General features: G+C 42.8%; 1 protein-coding gene across 3 annotated transcripts in view; it reads left to right on the forward strand.

Moving 5' to 3' along the window:
* LOC137332471 (glutamate receptor ionotropic, delta-2-like) overlaps window positions 1-26,556 on the forward strand; it is a 366,170-nt gene that overhangs the window by 313,738 nt on the left and 25,876 nt on the right. For all 3 annotated transcript variants that reach the window (XM_067996343.1, XM_067996344.1, XM_067996345.1), the window contains exons 13-14: window positions 2,324-2,519; window positions 21,147-21,313. In XM_067996343.1, coding sequence (XP_067852444.1) covers window positions 2,324-2,519; window positions 21,147-21,313 — 363 coding nt within the window. The remainder of the gene's footprint in view (window positions 1-2,323; window positions 2,520-21,146; window positions 21,314-26,556) is intronic.

Raw genomic sequence — 26,556 nt, forward strand, 5'->3', positions numbered from 1 at the left:
GGGAGTCCCACATGCGGGGGCTGTGCGCGCACGTCGGCGCTTCTGTGGGGAACCCGGAAGTGGGCGGGTTGGAGCCGGGCTCCCGACTCGCTCCGGGATTCCCCGATTTTCGGAGCCCCCCTGCCAGGAACGCACCCGATAGCGGGTGCTAAAATGGAGCCCAATGTTTCAGGTTAATGACCTTTCAATTGTATGCTACTTTGAGACTTTACTATGAGTATCCTTTTGACAAGATCAAGTTTTTCAAAAGTACTCAGACATAAAATTGACTACATTTTTTGACACCAATACAAATGACAACTGGTATTTGGTAATGCTTGCAAAACGCCTTCTGATCATTGACATGTCTGTTCCTGAACATCCTGTTACTTTTATCTGCAGTTTAAGACTATACTGTGATATTTTGAAATCTTCCTTAGCTATTACTTTTACTTATACTCTTGTATCCAGTTTCATTTGTATAAATGCAACATTTGTTACTAATGGTACCACCCAATCTCTCTCATTTGCTTGATTTTTATAAGTACATAAAATTCCTCAAGTGATTGGCATGTTATGGAAGAACAATTATTTTTTCTGTTTTCTGATATGTAACATCTTGCATAATGGTTATTTGTCTCTAGCTGCTTGCCCATGTTTCAATCTCTAGTGCATGCCCAGATTACTATGAACTATGACTACGCAGTGTCCACCGGCTCACTTGAAGCCTTCCATATCTGGGAGGCACTGCCACCAATGCTGGTACAAAGGAAGGGGGGTTGCACAGGAGCCCAGCATCAAGAAAACAAAGCTTGCAAGAAGGAAAGAAAGTTAGGAAGAGATTGCAAATGGAGGGTGGAGCAATTCTATGGAGGAACTTGAAGATAAGGTTTTTTAATTTTAACACTTTGGAAGACAGTGACATAGAGTAAGGAGGACATTGGAATAATCAAGTATGGAGGTGACAATAGCATGGATAAGGGTTTCAGCAGCAGAGGGACTGAGGACAGAGATGGACAATGTTGCAGAGATGGAAATAACTGGTCTTTGTGATGGAGAATATGTGGGCTTTTAAGCTCTGATTTCATAAATAGGATGCCAAGGTTCCCCACAATATAGAATCAAAGTCAAGAGAGTGGAATTTGTGGTGGATGCCGAAAACAATAAGTTTGGTCTTCCCGATGTTCAGCCTTGATGTGATTCCATGGTGATGTTTGAGAGGCAGTCTGATAGCATGACAGTGGTCAAGCTGGCTGTCATCAGCAAACACTTGGAAGCTGATCCCGTGTCTGCGGATCATGTCACTGAGGGGCAGCATGCAAAACAGGAAAAAGGGGACCAAGGATAGATCCTTGGGTAACTCTAGAGATGATGGCGTGGAAAAGGGAAGAGAAGTCATTACTGGAGACATGCTGACTGTATCTGAAAAGGAAGGAGTGGAACTATACAAGGGCAGTATCATGGAACTGAAGATTGCAAGAGAGGTGTGGAGGAGGACAACATGATCGACCGTGTCAAATTCTGCGGAAAGATTGAGCAGGGAGATGGCACCACAGTCACAGATTATGCCATTCGTGACTTTGGACAGGACAGCCTCAATACTGTGGCATGAGTGGAAGCTGGACTGCAGCGATTTGTACAAGGAGTTTCAGGAGAACTAGGCATGAAATTAGAGGAGGAGATGACACATTCAGGGACCTTAGAGAAATATGTCTTCAAAATGAACCTATTTAACGCTCAATAACTACTCTTACCTTGAGCAAAGTGCTATAAGCTATAGTGCCTATCAAGAAGGATACAGATTTTATATTCAGTACCTGAGGTTTATGTTATAGCAACTTATATATAGACAATTACATAATGGAAGAAATGCCAGAAAAAAAGTTTTTAATTTGTAAAAAATTTAGAATCATAGAAATTTTAGGAAGAGACTTTTCAGTTCTTTATGCATATGCCAGTGCTATCTCCACATTGCAGCTATCCACTGTAATCCAATTTTCCTGCTCTTTCCCCATACCCAAGGCTAGGAAATGAGAAGTAAAATGTTGATATTCTAAATGCATAAATCTGATTTTTTTTTTCCAAATCCTGGAACCATATTAATGTTATAAATTTAGGAGTAGACATTTGCTGCTCATGGTTATACAGGAGATGACTTCTTGATGAATTAATGACAGAGGAAATGCAGTTAATTGGAATTCAGCTTTTTTTTGATTATATTACATGCAACCCATTGTTACATTTGATTACAAGAGATTGTGTCTTTTATCAGGAAGACTCTCAAATTTCATATTCAGTACCTGGAGTTTATGATGTAATACTAATTATATTTTCTATGATGCAGATCTTTTCAGGACCTCGCCAAACAAACAGATGTTCCATATGGTACTGTCCTTGATTCAGAAGTATTGCAAATAATCAAAACCAAGGGTCGAAATCCATTTCAGCTCGAACAAACATATGCTCATTTGTGGAATATGCTAAACAAAACAAGTGGTTTGGAGAACTGTGTGAAGGAAATTCATGAAGGAATTCAAAGGGTGAGCAACTACATGCAATACTTTATTTGCTGTTTGCATTTAAATGACACTTGATCTTGAATAGTCTCTACCAATATTATTGTTTATCAACATAAAATTGCCATATACCGAAATTATATTGGATGTGTTTTGCAATAAAAGGAGCACATACGCACTTATTGGGTAGAAATATGTACATGATAGTCTGAAAAGTAGTCAAAATTACAAGTGTTGGATTTTCTGCATTTTGAATCAAAATGAAAATCAATTTTTAATAAATTGTGGCTCCAGGACCTGGTTTCAAATCCATCCTGAACAGATGGATATACATACCCCACGACAGCTGTTAAAGATCTGAAGTGAAATTACCTTGAGTAATCAATCTGCAGTTATATTAGGAAAAAGTTGGGAGCAATCCTGCATTCCTTTGTAATGTTATGACCAGTTAGCAAAAGCACAGAAACACATAATTTAGCAGGAAAGAGAACACAGGCAATCACAGTGCTCCTATAACAATGGTCCTTAATGCTTCTTAAACAACTAAAAAGTCACAACCAGTATAAATGTTGAAAACTTTATTAAGTCAGCTGTGAAGTGCATCACATCTGCAGGGAATAGCTCAACAAAACATGAGAAAAGCCCAATTTTCAGGCCAGGCCCTGAATACACTGGCACTCACACGACCTGTAACAAGCAGCAGCCCCAGAATATCCACTCCGAGGGGTTCTGAGTTTGAGTTAAAGCACAGAGCATCAGGTGAACCATACATCATGAGTGAGGAAGAGCAAGTGCAAATGGCAGCAGAGGTACAGAAAAGAATTGGGCAAAGGGCAAACGCGAAGCTGCCCTCCAATTCCAGGATTGGTGCCATCTGGTGCCAGTGCACAAAAGAATGCTGCTTTCTGAGCATCATTAATTTATTGGGAGTGCGTGAAGTATGGTACCCTGCAAAGTGTGATAGCTAGTATTGAGGAGTCCACTCCTGGTATTTATGTCTTGGGCCCCCATATTAGCGGGGAGGCGGGATGGCAGGGTGATTGGGTGCGTGGGTAACCCGCCCAATAAAAAATGTCCGTTTTCCACATGATTGTGAGTTAAATGGAGCCACTTAACGTGGCTTCCGGGTTTGCCGTCCGAAAGCTGCACAGGGGGCGGACTGCGCACTCGCATCACAAGCTGTTAGCTGGAGGAGCTCTATTTAAAGGGGTAGTCCATCAATGGCTGCTCCTGGAGCAAACACCCGCACACCACAATGGAGCAGCACAGGGGAAAGGCTGCTCCTAGATTTAGCGATGCCTCACTCCAGGTGCTATTGGATGGGGTGAGGAGGAGGAGGGATGTCTTCTACCCGGCGGACGGGAGGAAGTGGCCTGCCTCTGCCGCCAAGGAGGCTTGGCTCGAGGTGGCAGAGGAGGTCACCAGCGGCAGCAACATCTCCCGCACCTGGGTCCAGTGCAGGAAGTGCTTCAATGACCTAACTCGGTCAGCCAAAGTGAGTACACTTACTCATTCTCCTACATTCCGTCTTCCACATCACTGCCCCACCACACAACTCATTCTGCACTGCCAACACTACTCTATCACATCACTCCCCACACCCACTTAAGGCTCATCCTCAACTTACCTGCACTTCCTTACCTCCCCATTACTCACCCCACCACTACCACTCAACCCAATCCTCATATAATGCCATAGCTCTGTCTCATACTCCTTCACAGTCAGCCGCACCCAAACCGGTGCATTCATCGGTTGGCCACATCACCATCACTCACTCATGCATCTGTACTTTCTCCCCTTATAGGAGAAGAGAGCCCAGGATGCACGGGAGAGGGTGAGGACTGGGGGCGGGGGGGGGCCGCAACAATCGTCGTTCTTACTGACGCCGAGCAGGAGGCGTTGGAGCTCAGCAGAACCCTCGAGTGCCTGTCCATCGGGGACGCTGCGACTGGCACCTGACAAACGTCTGGTGACAGAACTTTAACATTCATCTCACACAATTTGAATTGATGTTAACATGCCTTGCCATCTTCAGCACCTCAGTATGCTCATCGCAATATGACACATCTGTGATCATGCTTAATATTGCCTTCTGTTGTCTTACAGTGCCTGCAGAGGACGATTCCTCAGAGAACCTGCTGGCCTCTGAGGGTGCACCATCACATCTGAGCGAGCCATCCACCAGCGCAGATACTCACATATTGGTGGGTCCTAGACCTCAGTTAGTTGGGTTTGCACATGGTGAGTTACCACACACGTGAGCACGAGCAGACATTGGTGGCAGGGGCAGCTGTGGAGAGTCTGCGTCAGTGGGAGCACTCCTGTCCAGGCTCGACTCAGCTGGACACAGATGCTGAACCCTGGGGGCCATCCTTTTAAAAGGAGAATGATTGAGGGGCAGCAGCCCATTTGCGAGGTGCTGGAACAGGTGCCACGTGCACTCTCCACAATAGCGTAGAGGATGGAGGAGTCCAACTCCTGCATGAGTGGAATGGTGGCACGGGTACGGGAGGGAATCTCTGAGTTAGTGTCACAGGGACATGAACAACTCCCTGAGATACTGTCACAGTGACGTGAAGGCAAATCTGACAGTGTCACAAGGACGTGAGGGCATCTCTGAGATACTGTCACAGGTAAGTGCGGGAAGGTCTGCGATGGAGAGAAGGCTAGCCTCCACTGAGCTTCAAGCACGGTTCACAAATGAGTCCATTCAGACCCTGACACCAGCCGTTCGGACTCACAGTAAACCACATTCTGCTGCCTTAAACAGGCAGGCAGATACACAAGCACTGGCCTTACAAGACTTCACACATGTCCTCCAAACTGTTGTCCAGCAGAATGGTTGGAGTGGTGTGGGCCTGGCCCAGGGGAGGGATGATGGCAAAAGGGGACATGGAAATGGGGACACCGCTCAAAGCGCTCCCACGTCTCACCCGTTGCCCCCCCCCGCAATGCTGCCTCCTCTCCAGGTGGCCGAGCCTGCCCCTGCACAGGTGGAGCAGTCTTTAGAGGGGCCCTCATGGGCATCAAAACTCAGAGGAAGTAGGCCCAAAGCATCTAATCAGTCAGGGCATAAACAAGAGCAACCTGCCACTACCTCTGCTGCAGCCACAGGGGATGCATCACGTAGAAGTAGTCGGAAGCAAAAGGCGAAGGTTTTGTAAGCGCGAAGGGGACGCACATGTTTTTTATTTATATTTCCTTTTTGTTAAACTCACATTAAATATTATTATTGTCACCATTACTGTCTCGTCTTGGCCATTCTTGACTGGCTTGTGTAATAAGTCCCTTTCATGAGGTTCACCATGAGCGGCGACACTTGATGCCACCCATTGGATCACTCTACAGTGGGTGTATGTGTAGTTGCACAACTATTTTGTGCAGGGAGGGGTGGGGGGGGTGGGCGCTGCTCTATCCAGATGGTGCGAGGACTGGACTCTTCCCGCTGCCTGATGTTAGGAGAACCATTCACATATCAGTGACTCCCTGGCCTCACAAGCAGCCAGGTGAGCCGCTGCTCTGCCCATGGGTACTGGTGCTGGTCCCGGTCCCGGTCCCGGTCCCGGTCCCGCTCCCACTCCCTGTGGATGGGGCCTCCTCAAGCGGCACCCCTCTCTGTTGTGCCATGTTGTGCAAGGCACAAAACATGACTATAATGTGTCCCACTCTGGTGCATATTGAAGCGCTCCCCCAGAACGATCAAGGCACCTGAAGCATATCTTGAGCAGCCCTATAGCATGCTCAATTGTACACCTGCTGGCGATGTGGCTGTTGTTATATCGACGCTGTTGCTCGGTGATGGGGTTCCTCAGAGGTGTCATGAGCCACGTGTGCAGGGGGTATCCCTTGTCCCTGAGGAGCCAGTCCTTAAGGGTGTTCGGTGCGTGGAAGAGGGGTGAGATGTTGGATTCCCAGAGGATGAAGGAATCGTGGCAGCTGCCAGGGAATCTGGTGCATGTGTGAAGGAATCTTTTGCGGGGTCACAAACGAGCTGAGTGTTGATGGAGTGATAACCCTTTCTGTTGATGAACAGTCCTGGCTCATGTGGAGGTGCTCGTATTGCTATATGGGTGCAATCGATTGCACCCTGTACCCGTGGGAAGCCAGCCACAGCGTGAAATCTCACTGCCCTCTCCGTCCGGCTGAGGTCATCCATGGGGAAGTTGACATAGTGCGAGGCCCTGTGAAACAAGCCGTCGGTGACCTGCCTTATGCACTTGTGTGCAGATGACTGAGAGTCCCCGGTGGCACCCTGGAATGATCTGGAGGCAAAGAAGTTGAGGGCAGTGGTGACTTTGACAGCGACAGGTAAGGATATGCTGCTCGGCCCAGCAGGGAGCAGCTCGGCATGAAGGAGGCTGCAGATGTCTGCGACTACCTGGAGACTGACTGTGAGCCTCCGTATGCACTGCTCCTCACAGAGGTCCATGAAGCTGAGCCTCGATCTGTAGACCCTGTGGCGAGGGTAGTGCCTCCTGTGACGTCACTCTCTCTTGTTGCCCTCTGTGCTTTGTGCAGGTGCCTGTGGCGCAGCGCTGTGATGTGAAGCTCCATGTGGCGGAGGTAAACGCCGTGCCTGGCGAGGATGGTGATGTTGCTCGCCCGCGGATGTAGTGGTGAATGCAGCCATGGCGCCCCCCCATTTCCTGACAGTGTGAGTTTGAGGAGGTCCGCAAAGTAGTTAAATATGTTTGAACAGCAGAGTTTTGGGTGAAAACACAAAGATGCTGTAGCCAAAACTTTGTCTGAAGTGACAGAGTGCCCTGCTGCAATAAGTGACCTTTTCTCACCATCTGTCAAATAAGTATTTGCATCTCCCACTGATTGCTGGCTGAAACATGGCTTTTCCAACAGGGAGTGTTTCCCACAACACGGGAAACACGCTGAGGATGATTCAAAATTGCACCCCTGCCAAAATGTGGAGACGATTAAATACTTCAAGTACTTCAACTAGCTCAACAACTATGCAAAGTATCATCCCGCCGGCTTTAATTGCCCGTGGGACGTCTGCATTTGGGAGGCGCGCGTGCACTCAGACACGTCAATTGGGAACCTGGAAGTCTGCCAGTTGGAGCCGGGCTCGGAACCCGCTCGGGATTTCTGTGATTTTCGGAACCCCCCCGCCCCCAACGCACCTGCTACTTCACCCGAGCCTTTGGTGTTTGATCACTTCATCGAACAGCAGCTCACTTTGGAGCGCATCAAACTTCCACACTCAACTGCAGTGTTGTTCCATTTAATAAAGATCCTAAGCATAGCTATGAGTTCTCTTGAGCATGTTATAACTGATGCTGCAGAGACCTTGGACTCTGGATTCATTAATCAGGGGAATTGTCTGGATAGTACCCTGACGTCGGACTTCAATGACCTCATTGCAGCCCTGCAGTCTGCTGATGCACAGTTCATAGGACATGCTGAGGGAGTGCCCAGCAACTGGGGGATGGCAGGAATAGGCACAGATGAGGGAGCTTTCTCACAGGGCAAGTGAAATCCATGCTACTCAGCACCCTACTCAAATGACACATGCAGTGCCAAAAAGCAAGGAGGCCCATGCAGCAGTTGCAGCGTTAGTGGTTATAGGGCCAAGTTAATAACCCAGCAAAAGAAAGTAAATAGCAACCACCATTCCAGAAATCACTCAGGGACATCTAGTAACCAACAACCTTGCTTCCTTCTCCCACAAGGGTGGTACCTAAGCATTAGGCACAATGGACAGTCACAAAGGGGAACCAGCAGAGTAAGAGACAATGATAGCACACCAAATATTATTGTATTAATAAATCTTCGGAATTGGATTTGAATTTGGTGCAGAGTTCATTTGTATTGGGCCACATTTCTTCAGCAGGAGAGGAATGGATGTGCATGTATGGGGGGGAGGGGGAGGTAAAGTTCAGAGTCATGATATCATCAGCGTTTGGTGAATCAGTTCATTGAGAACAAAATAGACAGAATTGCAATGGGGAACTTCAAAGTTTTCGTGAAATTGTTTTGTAATGAATGTTGGATGTATTCCTTGCTGCAGCTCCAGTGGAACTGACAACTCATCAGCCTTGGGCTTATTCTCACCATTTTCTTCTGGGCTTCTTGCACCTACTGCATCGTGACTCCACTCTTAAAAGCATAATTATGCACTCTAGAGTACACTATTATTGTTTTTGGACTGCTTTTCAGGGCTGCACAATAGGACACCACCAGTTCAGCTAACAAAATCTTTGGCCCCAGTTTTAACATAAGTTGCCCAGTAGGAACAAGGCAAGTGAGTGATTAAAACACCAAACATCGACTTACCGCTCTGTTCTCGTCAGAAACTCATCAACTGCCATTTTGACTCGGGTGTTGGCTCAGATTGTAAACATACCCACCAGAATCAGGTGTATGCTTCATTAATAGATGGAACTTGGGATCCTATGATGTTATTGGGACCCCAACATGATTGTAACTGGGCAGGTCAGAAGTCCTGTGAAGCTGAGTAAAACCTAGCAGGATTGGCTTCAGCAAACTGACTATTATGGCTGGAAGAAATATTTAAAGAGGCACTCACCTGCAGGCACTCAGATCATTCGGATCAGTGTGCTGCTGTGATTAGTGGATTTCCTAGGCAGATCTGATCTTGGAGTTTACTTCTTTCTGATTTGTTTCTCTTACTCTGATTAAGCACTCGCTGCTTATCATGGGTGCTGTTTTGTTTTTCTTTCCTTTCGGATGGATGAACAGTTGGAAGAAGAAAAGCAGCAGTCTCAATAGCCAGGATAAGCAGCAGGTGGGCCTGTAAGAAGACAGCAGGTAAGAGGAGCAGCTCGTGGAAGGCCTTACCCAGCCCATATGGTCTATTGGCCATGAGTTACTTTCTCAGATATTTGTGAGGAGCAATGCAGGAGAAGGCTTCATTTCACCAGACAGGCTGTTGCTGATCTATGTAGCCTGTTGCAGCAGAACCTGCTACCTGTTGGACCAGAGGGCCATGCTTTGCCAGTGGCTGTCAAAGTCATCACCGGCTTTAACTCTTTCACCATAGGATCCTTCCAGACTGCTACAGGGACATCACCCACAACTCGCAGTCTGCAATGCACAGCTATATCCAGCAGTTCACCAATGCCCTCCTTGCTAGAGCAAACCAGTACTTTACTTTCCCAATGGATGTCAACAGCCAGAATGAGAGAGCTCTGGGATTTGTAGGGGCTGGCTTCCATCATATCCAGGGCATAATAGGTACATTAGTGCAGTCTATCAGTGCACCAGAAGACAAGCAAAGAGCTTGTGCTAACAGGAAGGGCTTCCACTATATCAGTGTTCAACTGGTGATCATTGCAGAAGGAAAATGCAAGTGTGTGCCAGTTTTGCTAGCAGCTGCTATAATGCTTTCATCCTGTGACACTCATACAGCCCCTCACTTTTCCATTCATCCAGGCACATCAGAGGATGACTGCTAGGGGATGAGGAATACCCTCTACAGACATGGCTGTTGACATCTCACCGCAATCTCACCAGTCAGTACAATAGAAGTACAATTAGATCCACGAGACCATCATGGAGCATACCGCTGGCACTTTGAAGCAAAAATTCAGGTGCCTTGATCACTCCGGGTGTTCCCTACAACATTGGTCTGCATCATTCTAGTTTACTGCATTCTGCACAACCTGGCAATACACAGAGGATTGGAGTTGGAGGAGGCACAGTAACAAGAAGAGGCATCATCAGACAAAGAAGAATTGGTTGAAGGCGAAGGAGAACCACAAGAAGGAGGGGCAACAGAATGCATTGCAGCTATAGAGGCCAGGGAGCAATGGATAGAGCAGTGCTTCCAGTAACCCGCTCAATCCCTTATCTGAAAAGTGACAAAAAGTCCCTCTGCATTAACAGTCCTTGTTACACCTGCCCCATTCCCTTGATTTTGCATTAAAGAACATTGAAACCAGTCATCCTACCTCTACATCAATGATGCTCCAACAACTCAGACGAACAAGCTGCAATGAATAGAAACTACAGAAATGTGATAAAGCTGATGATTTTAATTTGAAACACAATATTGGAGTGAATTCATTTGTCATAACCCATAGTGCTTTACTTTAAAGAAGGTTTACTAACTCAACTAATCCTATGAGGTGCTTCCCCCAATGGCTACAGCAGAGCTGATGGAAGGCTGCTGTGGCTCGTGTGGAGCCCTTGAGATGCCTGTGCTGGAGACTTCCGGCAGCTCAGGTGTGAGTGGGCCCAGCTGGCTTTCTGGCATATGATTGGTATTGGTTGAGAGGGTGGCATGGGAACAGACATGGTGACCTCCTGAGAGAGAGCAACTCATGCCACCCCCATAGGGCCACTGCCATTCCCCTAAAAGGCAAAGGCTCCACTTGTATAGTTAAGCAACCATAGTCAACAAATGAAATAAGAGACAGTATCAAGCTAAAAGAAAAGGCTTACACAAATGCAAAGAAAAGTGGAAGTCCAGTGGAATGAGAGAGCTATAAAAAAGCAACAATGAAAGTAACAAGAGGGGCAAAAAGGAATCTTAAAAAAAAAACTTGCAAGGAATAATCAAAGCTAACAGCAAAAGTTTTTAAAATACCTTGGGTCAGAAATTGTTCCCGAAATTACGGAGGAGCTCAACAGCACTCTCCGTTTTTTAATGACAAATCGAAGGAGCAAGTTCCTGCGTTTGAACGTGCACACTAAAACGCGGAAATCGTGAACTTGCTCCTATTGGTGCGCCAGTGATTTGACAGCTGTGAATTAAAGGGCTATCTACGCTACAATCATTGAAATCACTGAAAAATTGCACACCTGCTCATCCGCCCAGCTGGAAAGTACCAATTACGCCACAAAAAGGCACGCTTAAAATACCAGGTCTAAACCAAGTTTTAAAATAGAAGAACATTATAAATAGGAGCAGAAGTAGGCCATATGGCCCCCTCGAGCCTGCTCCGCCATTTAATAAGATCATGGCTGACCTTTGGCCTCAACTCCACTTTCCTGCCCAATTCCCATATCCCTTGATTCCCCAAGAGTCCAAAAATCTATCTATCTCAGCCTTGAATATACTCAATGACTCAGCATCCACAACCCTCTGGGGTAGAGAATTCCAAAGATTTACAACCCTCTGAGTGAAAAAATTCCTCTCATCTCAATCTTAAATGGCCGACCCCTTATCCTGAGACTATCCCCCTAGTTATAGACTCGCCAGCCAGGAAAAACAATCTCTCAGCATCTACCCTGTCAAGCTCTCTGAGAATCTTATATGTTTCAATGAGATCACCTCCCAATCTTCTGAACCCCAGAGAGTATAGACCCATTCTACTCAATCTCTCCTCACAGGATAACCCTCTCATCCCAGGAATCAATCAATTGAACCTTGTTGCGCTGCCTCTAAGGCAAGTATATTCTTCCTTAGATAAGGAGACCAAAACTGTACATTGTACTCCAGGTGTGGTCTCACCAAAGCCCTGTACAATTGTAGCAAGACTTCCTTACTCCAAACCACTTGCAATAAAGGCCAACATGCCATTTGCCTTCCTAATTGCTGTACCTGTATGCTAACTTTCTGTGTTTCTTGTACGAGGACACCCAGATCTCTCTGAACACCAACATTTAATAATACTCTGCTTTTCTATTCTTCCTACCATAGTGAATAACCTCACATTTGCCCACATTATACTCCTGCCACCTTCTTGCCCACTCACTTAACCTGTCTATATCCCTTTGCAGACTCTTTGTGTCCTCCTCACAGCTTACTTTCCCACCTACCTTTGTATCGTCAGCAAACTTGGATACATTACACACTTGGTCCCTCCATCTAAGTCACTAATATAGATTGTAAATAGCTGAGGCCCTAGCACTGATCCTTGCAGCCATTCCACTAGTTACAGCCTGCCAACCTGAAAATGACCCTACTCTCTGTTTTCTGTCGGTTAACCAATCCTCTATCCATGATAATATATTACCCCAACCCCATGACCCCTTATCTTGCATAGCAACCTTTTATGTGGCACCTTATCGAATGCCTTTTGGCAATCCGAATATACTACATCCTCTGGTTCCCCTTTATCTAATCTGCTGGTTACATCCTCAAAAAACTCTAATAGGTTTGTCAAACATGATTTCCCTTTCATAAAACCATGTTGACTCTGACTAATCATATTATGATTTTCTAAGTGCCCTATTACCATGTCCTGAATAATGGATTCCAGCATTTTCCCGATGAGTGATGTTAGGCCTGTAGTTCCCTGTTTTCTCTCTGCCTCCTTTCTTGAGTAGAGGTGTTAACATTTGCTACCTTCCAATCCGCTGGGACCGTTCTAGAATCTAGGGAATTTTGGAAGATCACAACAAATGCATCCACTATCTCTGAAGCCACCTCTTTTAGGATGTAAGCTATCAGGTCCAGGGGATTTGTCAGCTTTTAGTTTGTCTAGTACTTTTTCACTACTGATATTAATTACTTTAAGTTCCTCACTCTCATTTGCCCCTTGGTTCCCCACTATTCCTGGTATGCTTTTTGTGTCTTCTACTGTGAAGACAGATACAAAATATTTGTTTAACGTCTCTGCCATTTGCTTATTCCCCATTATAATTTCTCCTGTCTCAGCCTCTAAGGGACCAACATTTACTTTTGCTACTCTCTTTCTTTTTACATACTTGTAGAAGCTCTTACAATCGTTTTTTTTTATTTCTTGCCAGTTTACTCTCATTCTATTTTCTCCCTTTTTATCAATTTTTTTGATCCTTTGCTGGTTTCTAAAACTCTCCCAATCCTTCAGCTTACTACTATTTTTCACAACATTATAAGCCTTTTCTTTTAATCTAATACTATCCTTAACTTCTTTAGCTTTGCCTGTGGAGTTTTTATTTCTCAATGGAATGTATATTCGTTGAGAATTCTGAAATATTTCTTTAAATGCCTGCCACTGCTTATCTACTGTCATACCCTTTAATCTAATTTCCCTGCCATCCTTATCTAACCTTGTTAATTATTTACTTAATTAAAGTTTTTATGCAATTAATTCACTTTGTTTATTTTTAGTTTTTTTTAAGCTAATTAATTTATCTAGTTTAAATTATTAATTTAATAAAGTATTAGCAAGTCATAGGTTCCTAGTTTAAACCACTCCCCTAGCTTAGAGAGCAAAAGATATATATTTCTCACCTACCTCCTGTCCTGTGATGTCACTTTTTGACTTGTTTTTTTGATTATGAAAAGGATATAGAGGCATTGGGGAGGATGTAAATAAGAATCACAAGGATGATACCAGAACTGAAAGGATATACTTAACAGGAAAGGCTGAGCAGGCTGGGGCTCCTTTCTCTAGAAAAGAGAAGACTGAGGGATGAACTGATAGAGGTCTTTAAGATAATGAAAGGGTCTGATAGGGTCGACATAGAGAAAATGCCTGCCACTGCTTATCTACTGTCATACCCTTTAATCTAATTTCCCTGCCATCCTTATCTAACCTTGTTAATTATTTACTTAATTAAAGTTTTTATGCAATTAATTCACTTTGTTTATTTTTAGTTTTTTTTAAGCTAATTAATTTATCTAGTGTGGGAGTCCAAAACTAGAGGTCATAAATATAAGATAGTCATTAATAAATCCAAAAGGGAATTCAGGAGAAACTTCTTTACCCAAAGAGTGGTAAGAATGTGGAATTTGCTACCACAAGGAGTAGTTGAGGCAAATAGCATAGATGAATTTAAGGGGAAGTTAGATAAGCCCACAAGGGAGAAAGGACTAGAAGGATATGCTGATAGGGTCAGACGAAGAAGGGAGGCCGGAGGCTCCTGTGGAGCATAAACGCCGGCATAGATCAGATGGGCCGAATGGCCTGTTTCTGTGCTGTAGACTCAATGTAACTCGATGTTTTATTCATGTGGACAACGATGACATAGTGTTTCAGGCGCAACCATCAGAAAGTGAGGGGGATAGAAGCCCCATGTTAATTACCATATTTTGTGACCTTTAATGAGGCATTCACATTCCATCTTCTATGATCCTATTGGGAGTGAGCAGAGCAGTGGGATTAGTTTTTGATTGCTCTAGCAAAGAGGCAGCGCTGACGTGGGCTGAATAGCTCTTCCTGTGCTGTAAACTTCTATGGATCTGTGGTTCCATTTTTGGAGAGATAGGAATCTTCAGAGTGATGCTAAACATGGGTGAATAGTCCATTACTACTTTCCCCCTTTTTACTCTAGTCCCCTTTGTTTACCCTTTTCTCCAAAATTATCAAACAGTACAAAATACAGCTCCCAATCTTTGCCCTGCCCTGATATTTTACAGCAGTCTACCAAGAGTGGCCGTGAAGAAAAATATTTTGAGAAATGAGAAGATCTTGTTCGTATAAATTGCTCTTTTGAGACTGGAATTTAAGCACATTTAGTATCATTTTCCCTGTGAAAGGAAACAGTGCAAGGTTGCAATGAATGTTAAAGCAACAAGATATTGCCAATGTGAAATTCTACAATTTTCCTAACAGCAGGAATAGTGCTGTCAGCTAGATTGTGGTAATATTAGTGGAGGTTTGCATGCAAAGGTGTTTCATATGAAGTGCTGAACTTTATAGAAATCACCTATGAGAAAGAAATGATAAATGTTGGCAGAAAAGGTAGAAGGTATTAGATGCAATTTGTAGAAATACAGTAGATTAATGGAAGATACAAAATCAAAAACAATAATATTTTGGGCAATTGGGCAAATATAGAGCTCAGCGAAACTTTTGTGAAAATTTTAGTGAAGAAGAGAATTGTAGGAGTTTTCTCTTGATGCTTTGGAGGGAATGCAAGAGGCTGAGGATGGCCTGACAAAGGAGTAAATTGACAAATGGCAATTTCTCATAATTCTCATCATATCAGCATGAAACAAATATCTTGATCAACATCAGTTAATACATATATTTGCTTGTTGTACAGTTTATATAATAACTAGTGGTTTAATGATAGCCATCTAGCAAATAGTAGTGTACAGTGTCTTTATGTTATGTTTGATTAGTGTTGAATTAGCTGGCAGACATACACTGTAGTATCCAGATCTGGTACTACATAGTGACTGTGTAAACCCCGTATACAGTCCATAGCACATGCTCTCATCCAAGTAAGCTTTTCTACCATGTACAGAATTTAAACGTAAAGTGTCATATTTACAAATTAAGAACAACAAACAAAATAGGAAATGCAGGAGGAACTTTTTTTTTACCAAAAGGGTGGTAAGTATGTGAAACAGATTACCAGCACGGGTGGTGGAACAGAAAAGCTTAATGGGTTTTTAAGAAGGAACTAGATAGATTCTTGTCAACAAATTCAGGGTTATTAGAAATGCACCATGGGAATACTGTGGCTAGGTGGCATGATGGAGCGAAGGTCGTCTTCTGCCTGAAACTCTTACTATGTTACTATCCATTCTTGATTCTCATGATCTAATGATCCTTCTAAGATATCTGAAGGGAAGGATGATGAACAACCTGGTTCATCAAGTGCCCATGAATAGCCACCAATGAAGAATCCCGTGGATGTAACATAAAACTGGGCACCTGGATCTGTGCCAAATGAACGGACTTGTAATTCAAAATGAGCAGCAGGTGCAGCAGGCCTAGGATTTCAGCCAGGAAGAATGCCCTTTTGAGAGTAAAGACACCCCTGCAGGGGAATCTTAGCTACCAACATCTGAAGTCATGATTTCCAGAAAACCTTGAGGAACACAATAAATGTCAGTCAAAATGAGCTAGCTAGGTTTTGTGTTCTTTATCATTTGGTAAGGAAGTACAACATGGTTTAATACACATCTGGCTGATTTGAGGTCAACATTTCGGCCAGGTTAAATGAAATTCAGCTCCTTTACCAAGAATGGAATCCACATTAGGGTAGCCAGATGTAGTCTGACCTTATGAATATGCATTTCTTTCTATACATTTACAGTGCACTACAATTACAGGGAGGCAATCATGGCTGGTTCGATTGGGGGGCCTGCTGCTCCTGGCCCGCAAACAGTGCTGGAAAAGCACTTACCTGCTGGATCAGGCACTTCTCGCCTCCCTTTAGCTGCTGGGTTTCCCGAGCCCTGGGAAACCCAGCCTGCAGCCATTAAATCCCGATGGCTCTCAAATCTGAGGCATGTAGCCTCATTAACATATTATAATTACTGACCCGCCTCTTCAAAGCAGTTTACTCGCCCAACCCGCCCGGGTTAAACCAGAAGTAGGCAGGTTTGGGGTTAAAATTCCCCCACAGTTTGTTGGTACGTGTGTCAACAGCACGTAGGGTGTTGGATGTATGTTGCCATCAATTGTGAGAAAACGCTGTTATGATGTTTTGGCTGTGAGACACCAATCTTACACATGTTTTTAATGGTGTTCAGGACCAAGTGGAATCCAGCAGTATTATAAAATTAGATCTGTTTGATACTGCTGAGTTTTAGGAAAGCAAATGGATCTGTCTGCTCTGTCTGTGTAAGTGTGAGCAGCGATATGCATCCACAGAGTTAGTCGGAATCTTCAGCATTGCTATTTCTTTAATCAAACCAGACAGTGAGTTAAAGCCTGGACTATTCTTATTACTTGCCTCAGATAAGGTTATTTATGTAGTTTTGAGTTTACCTGAGCTAAGTTGACTGACATTTCAGAACCAAGCCATTTGACTGCATGTTGAAGGGGGCTGGAAAAGAGCTGTTAATGCTGGGATTAATACTGTTAATAGCAGGCAATCAATGATTGTAAAATTATCTATGAGAATGGATGATATGTTTTCAAAGTAGAATGTTAAGATAAAAATTGTCTGGGACAATGAAATGCTGACTGGATAATTGATTTCAACTGTTTTTGGAGATAGCACAAGGAGAATAGGTTCCAATTAAATCAAAGGGGCTAGGAATAATGGTCCAGAGTATGTTTACTTCAACTGAAAAATAAGTGTATTGTGAAGGAGGAGAAAAACATCATCAGTCAGTGCCATAGGTGAATTGATGACCTCTGTCAAGTCAAACAATCCAAAACTCAGTGCTGTATCAAATAAAGCAATCATGATTGTTTCCTTTACAATTGAAAACATTGAACTAATCAAAACTATTGCTTTGGCTCGAAAAATATTTCTGCAAAACATTAGGCCAGATTTTTGCTGAATAAAATAACTCTAGCTGAACGTCACATGTTGTTATTAATGTACAGATCGACAAGCAACTTGTAGTGAGGAAGAGATACCCCATGAATTGCACATCGTCACATTGCTGGCCAATTCGCACTGTTAGCTTTGTGAAAACAGTATCTCATGCTCAACCTCCCTGTTGTTTTCATGAATTTGCTGCATCTGCACATTAATTGCCTATAAAACTCGCCACAGAAAGTTCAGTCTAGTAATTAACAGCCTAAGTACGCGTTTAACAATTATCACATTGTTAATGACTGCCTCTCCTGCCCAGAAAGTAAACAATTCTAACTGTGGAGTCTCAATCCTTCAGGTTGTGAATTGTTTTAGGAGATTTTAAAAATGTCAAATTTTAAAATATCTTTCTTACTTTTCCTTTCTGTCTCTTTTTTTTCTCCCTCTTTTAATCCAATCTTTCTTTCCCTCTCTTTATTTCTCTTTCTCTACCTGATTTGACATTGAATTCACCCACTCTAATTCAGCCTCCTTCTCAGTCCTTCGTCTGTCTATTTCTCATTCTTTTAATCTCATTGGTGAAGGAGACACACTGTTTATCCCATTGTTCACCAAGTTCCCAGATGCCCTGTTGCTCTTGCTGCGCCGTTATCAGCTCGCACTTCCAGCAACTTTGTGGGCAAAAAATTTTAAAACCAAATGTACACTTGTAAGCCTAACTCATGGGGCTGGCAAGATGCCTCACTCCAACAAAATCTGACCCAATGTCTATACAATAAATTTGTCCCATATATGCCTACTTAATTTATCTATAACATTACAGTCTAGATTTTCCTGCATCGCAGTATTTTTGCTGGAAGGGATTAGGGGCCCGAAGATGTGACCCTCACCTATGTTGCTTCCTCTAGTTAATTACCACATTCAGGAAGAGCTCCTAGCACTAGTAGCATTTGCCATTGTTGTCGAGATTCACAATGATTTTAATGTGTGCATTCGATGGCATTCAAGATCACGTGGAATCAGCATTATAAAACTAGTTGTGTTTGCTCGAGCTGCTGCTGGGTTTTGGAAAGCCGATGAAAAGCTCTTCACAAATACAAATATGACCTGCTATTTACATTTACAGAGCCTGGCTTATTGCTATTGCTATAGCCAGAATTTACAGTATTGCCTTTGCTTTAACCAGAGCAGACAATGAGTTAGCAGCTGATTTCTTGTCACATCACAGTTGATGTAGTATTGCTACATTAATCAGTCTGGAGTTAAGTGTTGTTATTGGCATAAATAGAAATATTCCTGAAATTTCTTGCCTCCTTTAGAAAAGTATCAGATTACTATGTCAATTATAGGAATGCTAAAATTGGCAGTTACTCATGCTAGCATTACATGTACTTATGGATTGTAAATGTAAACATTTGCAAATGCAAGTGAAATCATTGCTTTGTTGCCAGCACTCTCATCTCTTGCAATAAATGGTTGTGGGTTCAGGCCCCACACCAGGATTTGAGCTCGTAATTTAGGGTGACACCCTATGATTACCGAGGGAGTGCTGCATGATTCCTTCAGACAGCCTGCACCACTCTTTTTAGAGGCATCCTGCCCTTAGAGCCCATCAGTCAGTCCATCCTGGACCTCACTTCTGCCAGCAGCACCTCCATGGATGCATTGGAAAATCTGGGGGCCAGTTGCTGACACCCCTGAGAAGTTGCTGCTCCTACTGCCATCTTGCTGAAAGTGATGTTGCTCTTTATTTCAAACTATATTTCTCTTCTTCTCAACAGAGGTAAGCTCACGAAGGGTGTTTTTCTGTCCTCCCAACTGCCCTGCATGGCTAATGAGGGTTCTGGGAGGAAATTGCGCTGGATTAGTGACAGTTTCACGTTGGTAAATGCTAGGACTATTCTGCCACAAACCCACCAACCGAAGGAGAATCCAGACCAGGGTTTTCCCATTAAAAAATATTGATATATTTAAATAAGATTTATTTATTATAAATTGTGTACCATGAAATAGGAAATGTGCACCATGTGCAAGATTTTAAAATATATATATAAAACTTGGATTTGTCGAACAGGATATCTGAATGTCATTTAAAACTGCATCAATAAATGTAGACGTATATGATCAAATCCTTTTGAAATATGAAGTTTGGTGTTTTGATCCCAACAGGCATCATGAGCACTTATTGTGTGTCATGGAATTAGTCCATGTTCATTAATGTAGAGTGTTATGTTAGATTTATATCTGTTAATTTTTAATTCACTACTCACGGTTATTCACCTCACTCAAGAGTTTAAGTAAATTAGAGAGGGCTCATGACAGTACTAGTGTACATGTTCTGTTGGAAAGGAGAAATTTGATAAGTCAAGTGACCTTATTTCATTTCATATGTTCTTATATCCTAATGGTAATGTATTGAAAAATTCTGTTTGTGCTCCTAATTGCAAAGGAATCAAAATGTAGCCTAGAGTTGAATATGACCAAATTGCATTAATATCAGGAAAGACTGAACAGGTTAGGACTCTTTTCTCTAGAAAAGAAAAGGCTAAGAGGTGACCTGATAATGGCCTTTAAAATTATGAAGGGGTTCGATATGGTAGATGTAGAGACGATGTTTCCACTTGTGGGGAGTCCAAAACTAGGACCATAAACATAAGATAGTCATTAATAAATCCAATAAGGAATTCAGGAGAAGCTTCTTTGCTCAGAGAGTGATTAGAATGTGGAACTTGCTACCACATGGAGTAGTTGAGATGAATAGCATAGATGCAGTTAAGGGGATGCTAGGTGAGTACATGACAGAGAAAAGACTAGAAGGATATGTTGATAGGGGTGAGGTGAAGTAAGGTGGGAGGAGGCTCGTGTGAAGCATAAACACCGGCATAGTCCTGTTGGGCCGGATGGAGTGTTTTGGTGCTGTAAAAATTATGTAATGTAATATCATAGTGGAACTAATGGAAAGCAACAAAGATGTAATACTAATTAAATTTATCCCAGAGATTGCCATACCATACCTTAGTTCACTCGTGTCTCACCACAGCCATTAGTGAGAACAGATTTTGTTTTTGCTTTGCTAGAATCTAACTTCTCAGATATATAGATTAGTAACTAAGGCTAATAATGTAGCCAATTGTGTTACCTAGATTCTCCATTTTAAAGCTATGCTGCTGAGTTTTGTAGAAAAAGTATAGTAAAAAATGTTAACCACCAGTCAAAGTAGTTTGCTCTACAATCATTTGTTTTTAAAAAATACATTTACAAACTATACATATGAATCTCTTTATTACATCATCACACACTTGATGCATTAAATATTGTAAACTGTCTTGCAAAATATGTAAATGTCATTCTCTCTACCAGTTTATACACTTTGCATTAGTCTAATTTGAAAATTAGTTATGAACTATAAATTTTAAACAACTTATTGTAATCAACAACTTATTGTAATATATTTGTGTGTAATTAAAATATATTGATTGATTGATTCAGCTAATACTTCATGTTGCATATGTTTGTGAAAACTAAAAATAGAACTAGTGTTTGTGTAAGCCACATAGTAACACACTTCCATATTTTAAGGTAAAGACTGGAAATTATGCATTCATCTGGGATGTTGCAGCACTAGAATATGTTGCAGAGAATGAACCAGACTGCGCCTTTGTCACAGCAAGGAATTCTAAAGTCGATAGAGGTTATGGCATTGCTCTCCAAGATGGCAGCCCTTACAGGGACATTTTTTCACACAGGTATGCTGCTTATATTATCGAATTCAATGATTTTGAAAATTGTGGTGCACATCTTGGTGTCCAAAGAGTACTTATAGTTTACTGTAGTAACTATAGTTTGTTGGTATCTTCCCATTTAAATAAAAACTGTAGTTTTAATTATTTAAACTAGGTGTGGTGCTACTCAACTTATGTGTTATGCAACACACACTGGGCACTAAATTGGGCCGTGTAGCGCCCGTTGTTTCGGTGCTACACCGCCTCTTTGACATCCAAGGTGGCATCTTGGATGCGCACGTACATTTCCTGCGTGACGTGCGCCGGATGCCATCTTGGTATAGGAGTTAGCGCAGGTGCAGATAACGAACGCTGGAATCATGTAAAGTGGGGAGAAAATGGCTTCAATCAGTGTGCAACGCTAAATTAAAGTGATAGACACCATTTTGGGACTTAACGCACAGTCTTAACCCCGACCATCTCAACGTGTCTTAGAGTGCCTGGAGGACCCCCTACCAGTGCTATTTAAAGGGACCATGCAGGATTTACAGGTTAGTGGCTGTATTATTGCTACTGGCTGCCCAGACATTTACAACTGTTTTTGGAGGTCTCCTACACTTGAATACCACGACGCAGGAACATAGCCTAACATTTAGAGCCAGGACGTGCAGGACTGAAGTTAGGAAATGCTTCTACACGCAAAGGGTGAGACACGTTTGGAATGCTCTTCTGCAGACGGCAGTTGATGCTAGCTCACTTGTGAATGTTAAATCTGAGACTGATAGATTTCTGTGAATCAAGGGTATTAAGGGATATGGGGCTAAGGCGGGTATACGGAGTGAGGTCACAGATTAACCATGATCTCATTGAATGGCGAAACAGTCTCGAGGGGCTAAATGCCACTGCCACTTGCTGCCTCCTGATATGCACCACCTTCTCTCGCAAGAAAGCGGGACGTGTGTCTGGGTGATGTGCCTGTCATGGTTGAATAGCTGTCAGATGTGTGGCCTGTGAGTTGTGGGTGGGCGGCTTGCAACAGTGATAATGTGTAAGGGTAAAAGGAAGCATTTGGTTGGAAGAGTTGAGTACTGATGGAAAGAGTTTATTGGTATGTGGGTGATGGGGGGTGTAGTGCGTGGTGCAATTGGTAGGAGACACCACTTGACAGTTGACCTCACTCACCTTGATCACTCGTGTCAAAGCATTGAACTTCTTCCTGCACTGCACCCATGTTCATGATGCTGTGCGTCTGGCATTGACTTCGTCTCCCACTGCCTTTTCGATATATGTCTGGCGGGCCTCTTGCCGCCCCCTCCCCCCCTCAGATATAAGATGTCCTCCTTCTGTCCACCTCTTGCACCAAGGTCTCTAGTGCATCAGCAGAAAACCTTGGTGCATGCACTCTCGCAGGCCTGGTACCAACTCAGATCGGCAGATTGGTGAGGTCTGGCGTGCAGATTGGAGGATGTGGGATTTAGTAGTGTGCAACCTTTATTCAATGTTTTAACATAACTCTTCAGTGTGTAAACATAGGGATGGGATCTGCATCTGTGTTTTACATGTGTGATATCTGATCTCCGTTCAGACTCCGTGCAGATAGTAGGCTTTTATTTTCAGCAAATAACAGGTACCAGCTACCTTTAAGAGATTTCTAACAAACATCCTCCCTTTAAGAGATTGAGCTCCCCCCATGGTGGAAAGTGCAAACTGCATTGATTCCACGTGCAAGGCCCGGAATGGAACGCTGATTGCAGGTAAGTCCTCGGGTGGGCCGAAACTTGTGTCCTGCCTGCGCAGGGTAATAGCGCATCACACTACCTACACCCAAAAATGGCTTCTATCCAATTCTTCCCCCACTATATTTATTTTTGTTGTGGTAATCATGAAAATGAGTATGTAGCAGTTACAATACCAGGTGGTTCAAATTTACCATGGGAAGACTCAATTTCTATCTCCGTTTCAGCTGCCAGGTGGCATTCACAACAACTTTACCAAGGAACATTCTCATTTTTTTAATTCCAGGTCATATATGAGCAACAGGGTGAACAAATAGGGATGAGGTTATTAGTTAAACACTTGACTCAAGCTCACCTCCCAAAAAAACCATTAAAAATTGGCATTAATAATGTTTATGGAGATTTCCACAAGCTTGGATCATCAGGTCGTATTAATCAAGGAAGATGGCGTAAATCCAGTGAATTGATGTTGGGGCTACACAGAAAAAATGACTCAAAAAACTTAAGTTTACTTAACAGGTTTTATTAAGTGAACTAGACTATATTTTTTCTCTGTATTCAAGATGTTTTTGCTCAATCTTATTACAGGAAAGATCTAACATAACACATCCCCCAGATCTTTATGTATCCAGAGCACAGGAGAAATGAAGGAAAAATTAAATAAATTCAGGGTGTTTTTTTTGAATTTCAACATTCTGTTTTATCCCACGGTAGAGACTATCATCGTTACCAGCATAAAGGAAAAAATCCTGCCCTTCCTGCAATATCGTTAACATAAATTGAACATAACTACTAGCGCTAATACTGGATGGGCAATAAATAATAACTTTCTTCCCTTTGAAAGGTGGGTGGGAGTGCAGGCAGAAAAGATTATTAAGAAGGCAGACAGGATTCTGGATTTTATAGATAGGGCATTGAATATAAAAGCAAGGGAGTGATATTGAATTTCTACAAGATATTGTTCAGGTTACATTTGGAGTATTTCATGCAGTTCTGGGCACCCCATTATAGAAAGGATATTAAGCCATGGAACGGTACAATGGACATTCTGTGGAAAGATACTGGGAATGAGAGAGTTTAGTTATGAAGAAAGGCTTGAAACATTGTGGCTTTTTTATTGGAACAGAGAAGTTTAAGGGAGGACCTCATAGAGGTTTTCAAAATTATGAAAGGTTTTGAAAGAGTAAACAGTGAAAGATTGTGTCCACTGGGTTCTCAAATCGATAGCAAGGAGCATAGACTGAGGATTATCACTAGAAGAACAAAGCGGGAAATTTAAAGTTTTTTTCATATGGAGGGTACATGGATTGCTTTATCACAGTGGTTATTGAGACAGAAACTATAATATCATTTCAAATTGATTTTTTAAAAATTCGTTCATGGGATGTGGGTGTCGCTGGCAAGGCCGGCATTTATTGCCCATCCCTAATTGCCCTTGAGAAGGTGGTGGTGAGCTGCCTTCTTGAACCGCTGCAGTCCGTGTGGTGAAGGTTCTCCTACAGTGCTGTTAGGAAGGGAGTTCCAGGATTTTGACCCAGCGACGATGAAGGAACGGTGATATATTTCCAAGTCAGGATGGTGTGTGACTTGGAGGGTAACTTGCAGGTGGTGTTGTTCCCATGTACCTGCTGCTCTTGTCCTTCTAGGTAGTAGAGGTCGCGAGTTTGGGAGGTGCTGTCGAAGAAGCCTTGGCGAGTTGCTGCAGTGCATCCTGTGGATGGTACACACTGCAGCCACAGTGCATCGGTGGTGAAGGGAGTGAATGTTTAGGGTGGTGGATGGGGTGCCAATCAAGCGGGCTGCTTTGTCTTGGATGGTGTCGAGCTTCTTGAGTGTTATTGGAGCTGCACTCATCCAGGCAAGTGGAGAGTATTCCATCACAATCCTGACTTGTGCCTTGTAGATGGTGGAAAGGCTTTGGGGAGTCAGGAGGAGAGTCACTCATCACAGAATACCCAGCCTCTGACCTGCTCTTGTAGCCACAGTATTTATACGGCTGGTCCAGTTAAGTTTCTGGTTAATTTGGATAGGTATTCAAAAAGAGTATTATGAGGAAAGGACGGGGAAATTGATTAGAATAGATAAATTCAGTTGAAAAATTAGCTCTGGCACAATGGGTGAAATGGCAGCTTCCAATCTCTATGAATCTATGCAACTACCAAACTATGCACTGACTTTGTGCTGGGGGTAGCTCTGGCATCAATGACCTGGAGATTATTTTACCTTTTTATTTATTCCATACCTATATGTCTGCTGAAAAATTATGATCTCCAAAGATGGTGATTATCAGGAGATGCTATTTTGCTTGAATGCAGCTGTGGGATGGCACCATGTGGTTCTCTGCCCCATGAATTTGAACCAAGCAAGATAAACACCCATATGCATTATACCAAGGATTAATTTGTAACATTTCTACAAATATCCTTAATAATGCAACTTTTCAAATGTTATTAGTTTTAATAGTGCTTATAGCAGTTCTATGCAAAAGTTAAGAATATGCAGATGAGCTCAATAATACTGGGCCAGATTTTGCTGTGAGCAGTGGACCAACGGCAATCGTCAGACTTGCACTTGCCCATGGACTATCCATGGGGTTTTGCACGGCAAGTTGCTGTCAGCGGGAGATCCAAACAGCGCAGTGCCCTCTACAGGACATCTCGGACCTGTGTGAACAGGGCAAACAACTGAGTGTCTCCTCAACCAATCCAATTGAAGAATCGTTAATGAGCAGCGCAGAGTCTGAATCAGGAAGTGTAAGTTAGAATAGTGAATTCAATGTCAATTCAGGTACAGAAAGCAAAATAAAGAGAGGGAAAGAAAGATTGGATTCAGAGAGAGAGATAAAAGAGACAGAAAGAAAAAGTTTTAAAAATTATTTTTTTAAATGTCCAACAACAATTAAAAGCTGAAGGAATGAGACTTCACACTTGTAAAAGTTAATTTTCAATGCCAGAGAGGTTGTTTAGCAGTAATAACATGTAATAAGAGTTATCACACCGTTAAAAGGGTGGAATGGACAACCCTAACTTTTTTGGCTAGTTTAGTCCTTTTCTATGACGTCAGGACAGGAACTTCACGCCACACGATACATTTGAATGGGGGAGCCAGACGGCGAGATGCCATTTCCGCACAGCTTACGGAGGAGCGGCGCATCTTGGACAGCAACTTCCGGATTTTCACATTTAACTGCGCATTGCTGCTCGCCGGAAGTTGCTGACCGATTTGCGCACAAATAAGGGTTATTCTCGCTGTTACTTTCACAGCAAAATCCAGCCCAATTTTAAGTCTTACACCCAAGCTTATTAGTTTTTAAAAATAAGTATCTAACAATTAAGTGTGCCGATATGTTGTATTTCCTGAATGATGCGTAAAATATGTAAAATGCTATACTAACTGATATTATTGCAGAAGATGTATTTGTTTGGTGCGGGAGGGTCAGTATTAATTATGCTTTGACATTTATATGTTCCAAAAAAGAAGGCAGAACTATTTTTTAAAACATTTGGATATAAGGATTATTATTCATCCATT

The sequence above is a fragment of the Heptranchias perlo genome, chromosome 14 (genome assembly GCF_035084215.1).
Source record: "Heptranchias perlo isolate sHepPer1 chromosome 14, sHepPer1.hap1, whole genome shotgun sequence".
NCBI lineage: Eukaryota > Metazoa > Chordata > Chondrichthyes > Hexanchiformes > Hexanchidae > Heptranchias > Heptranchias perlo.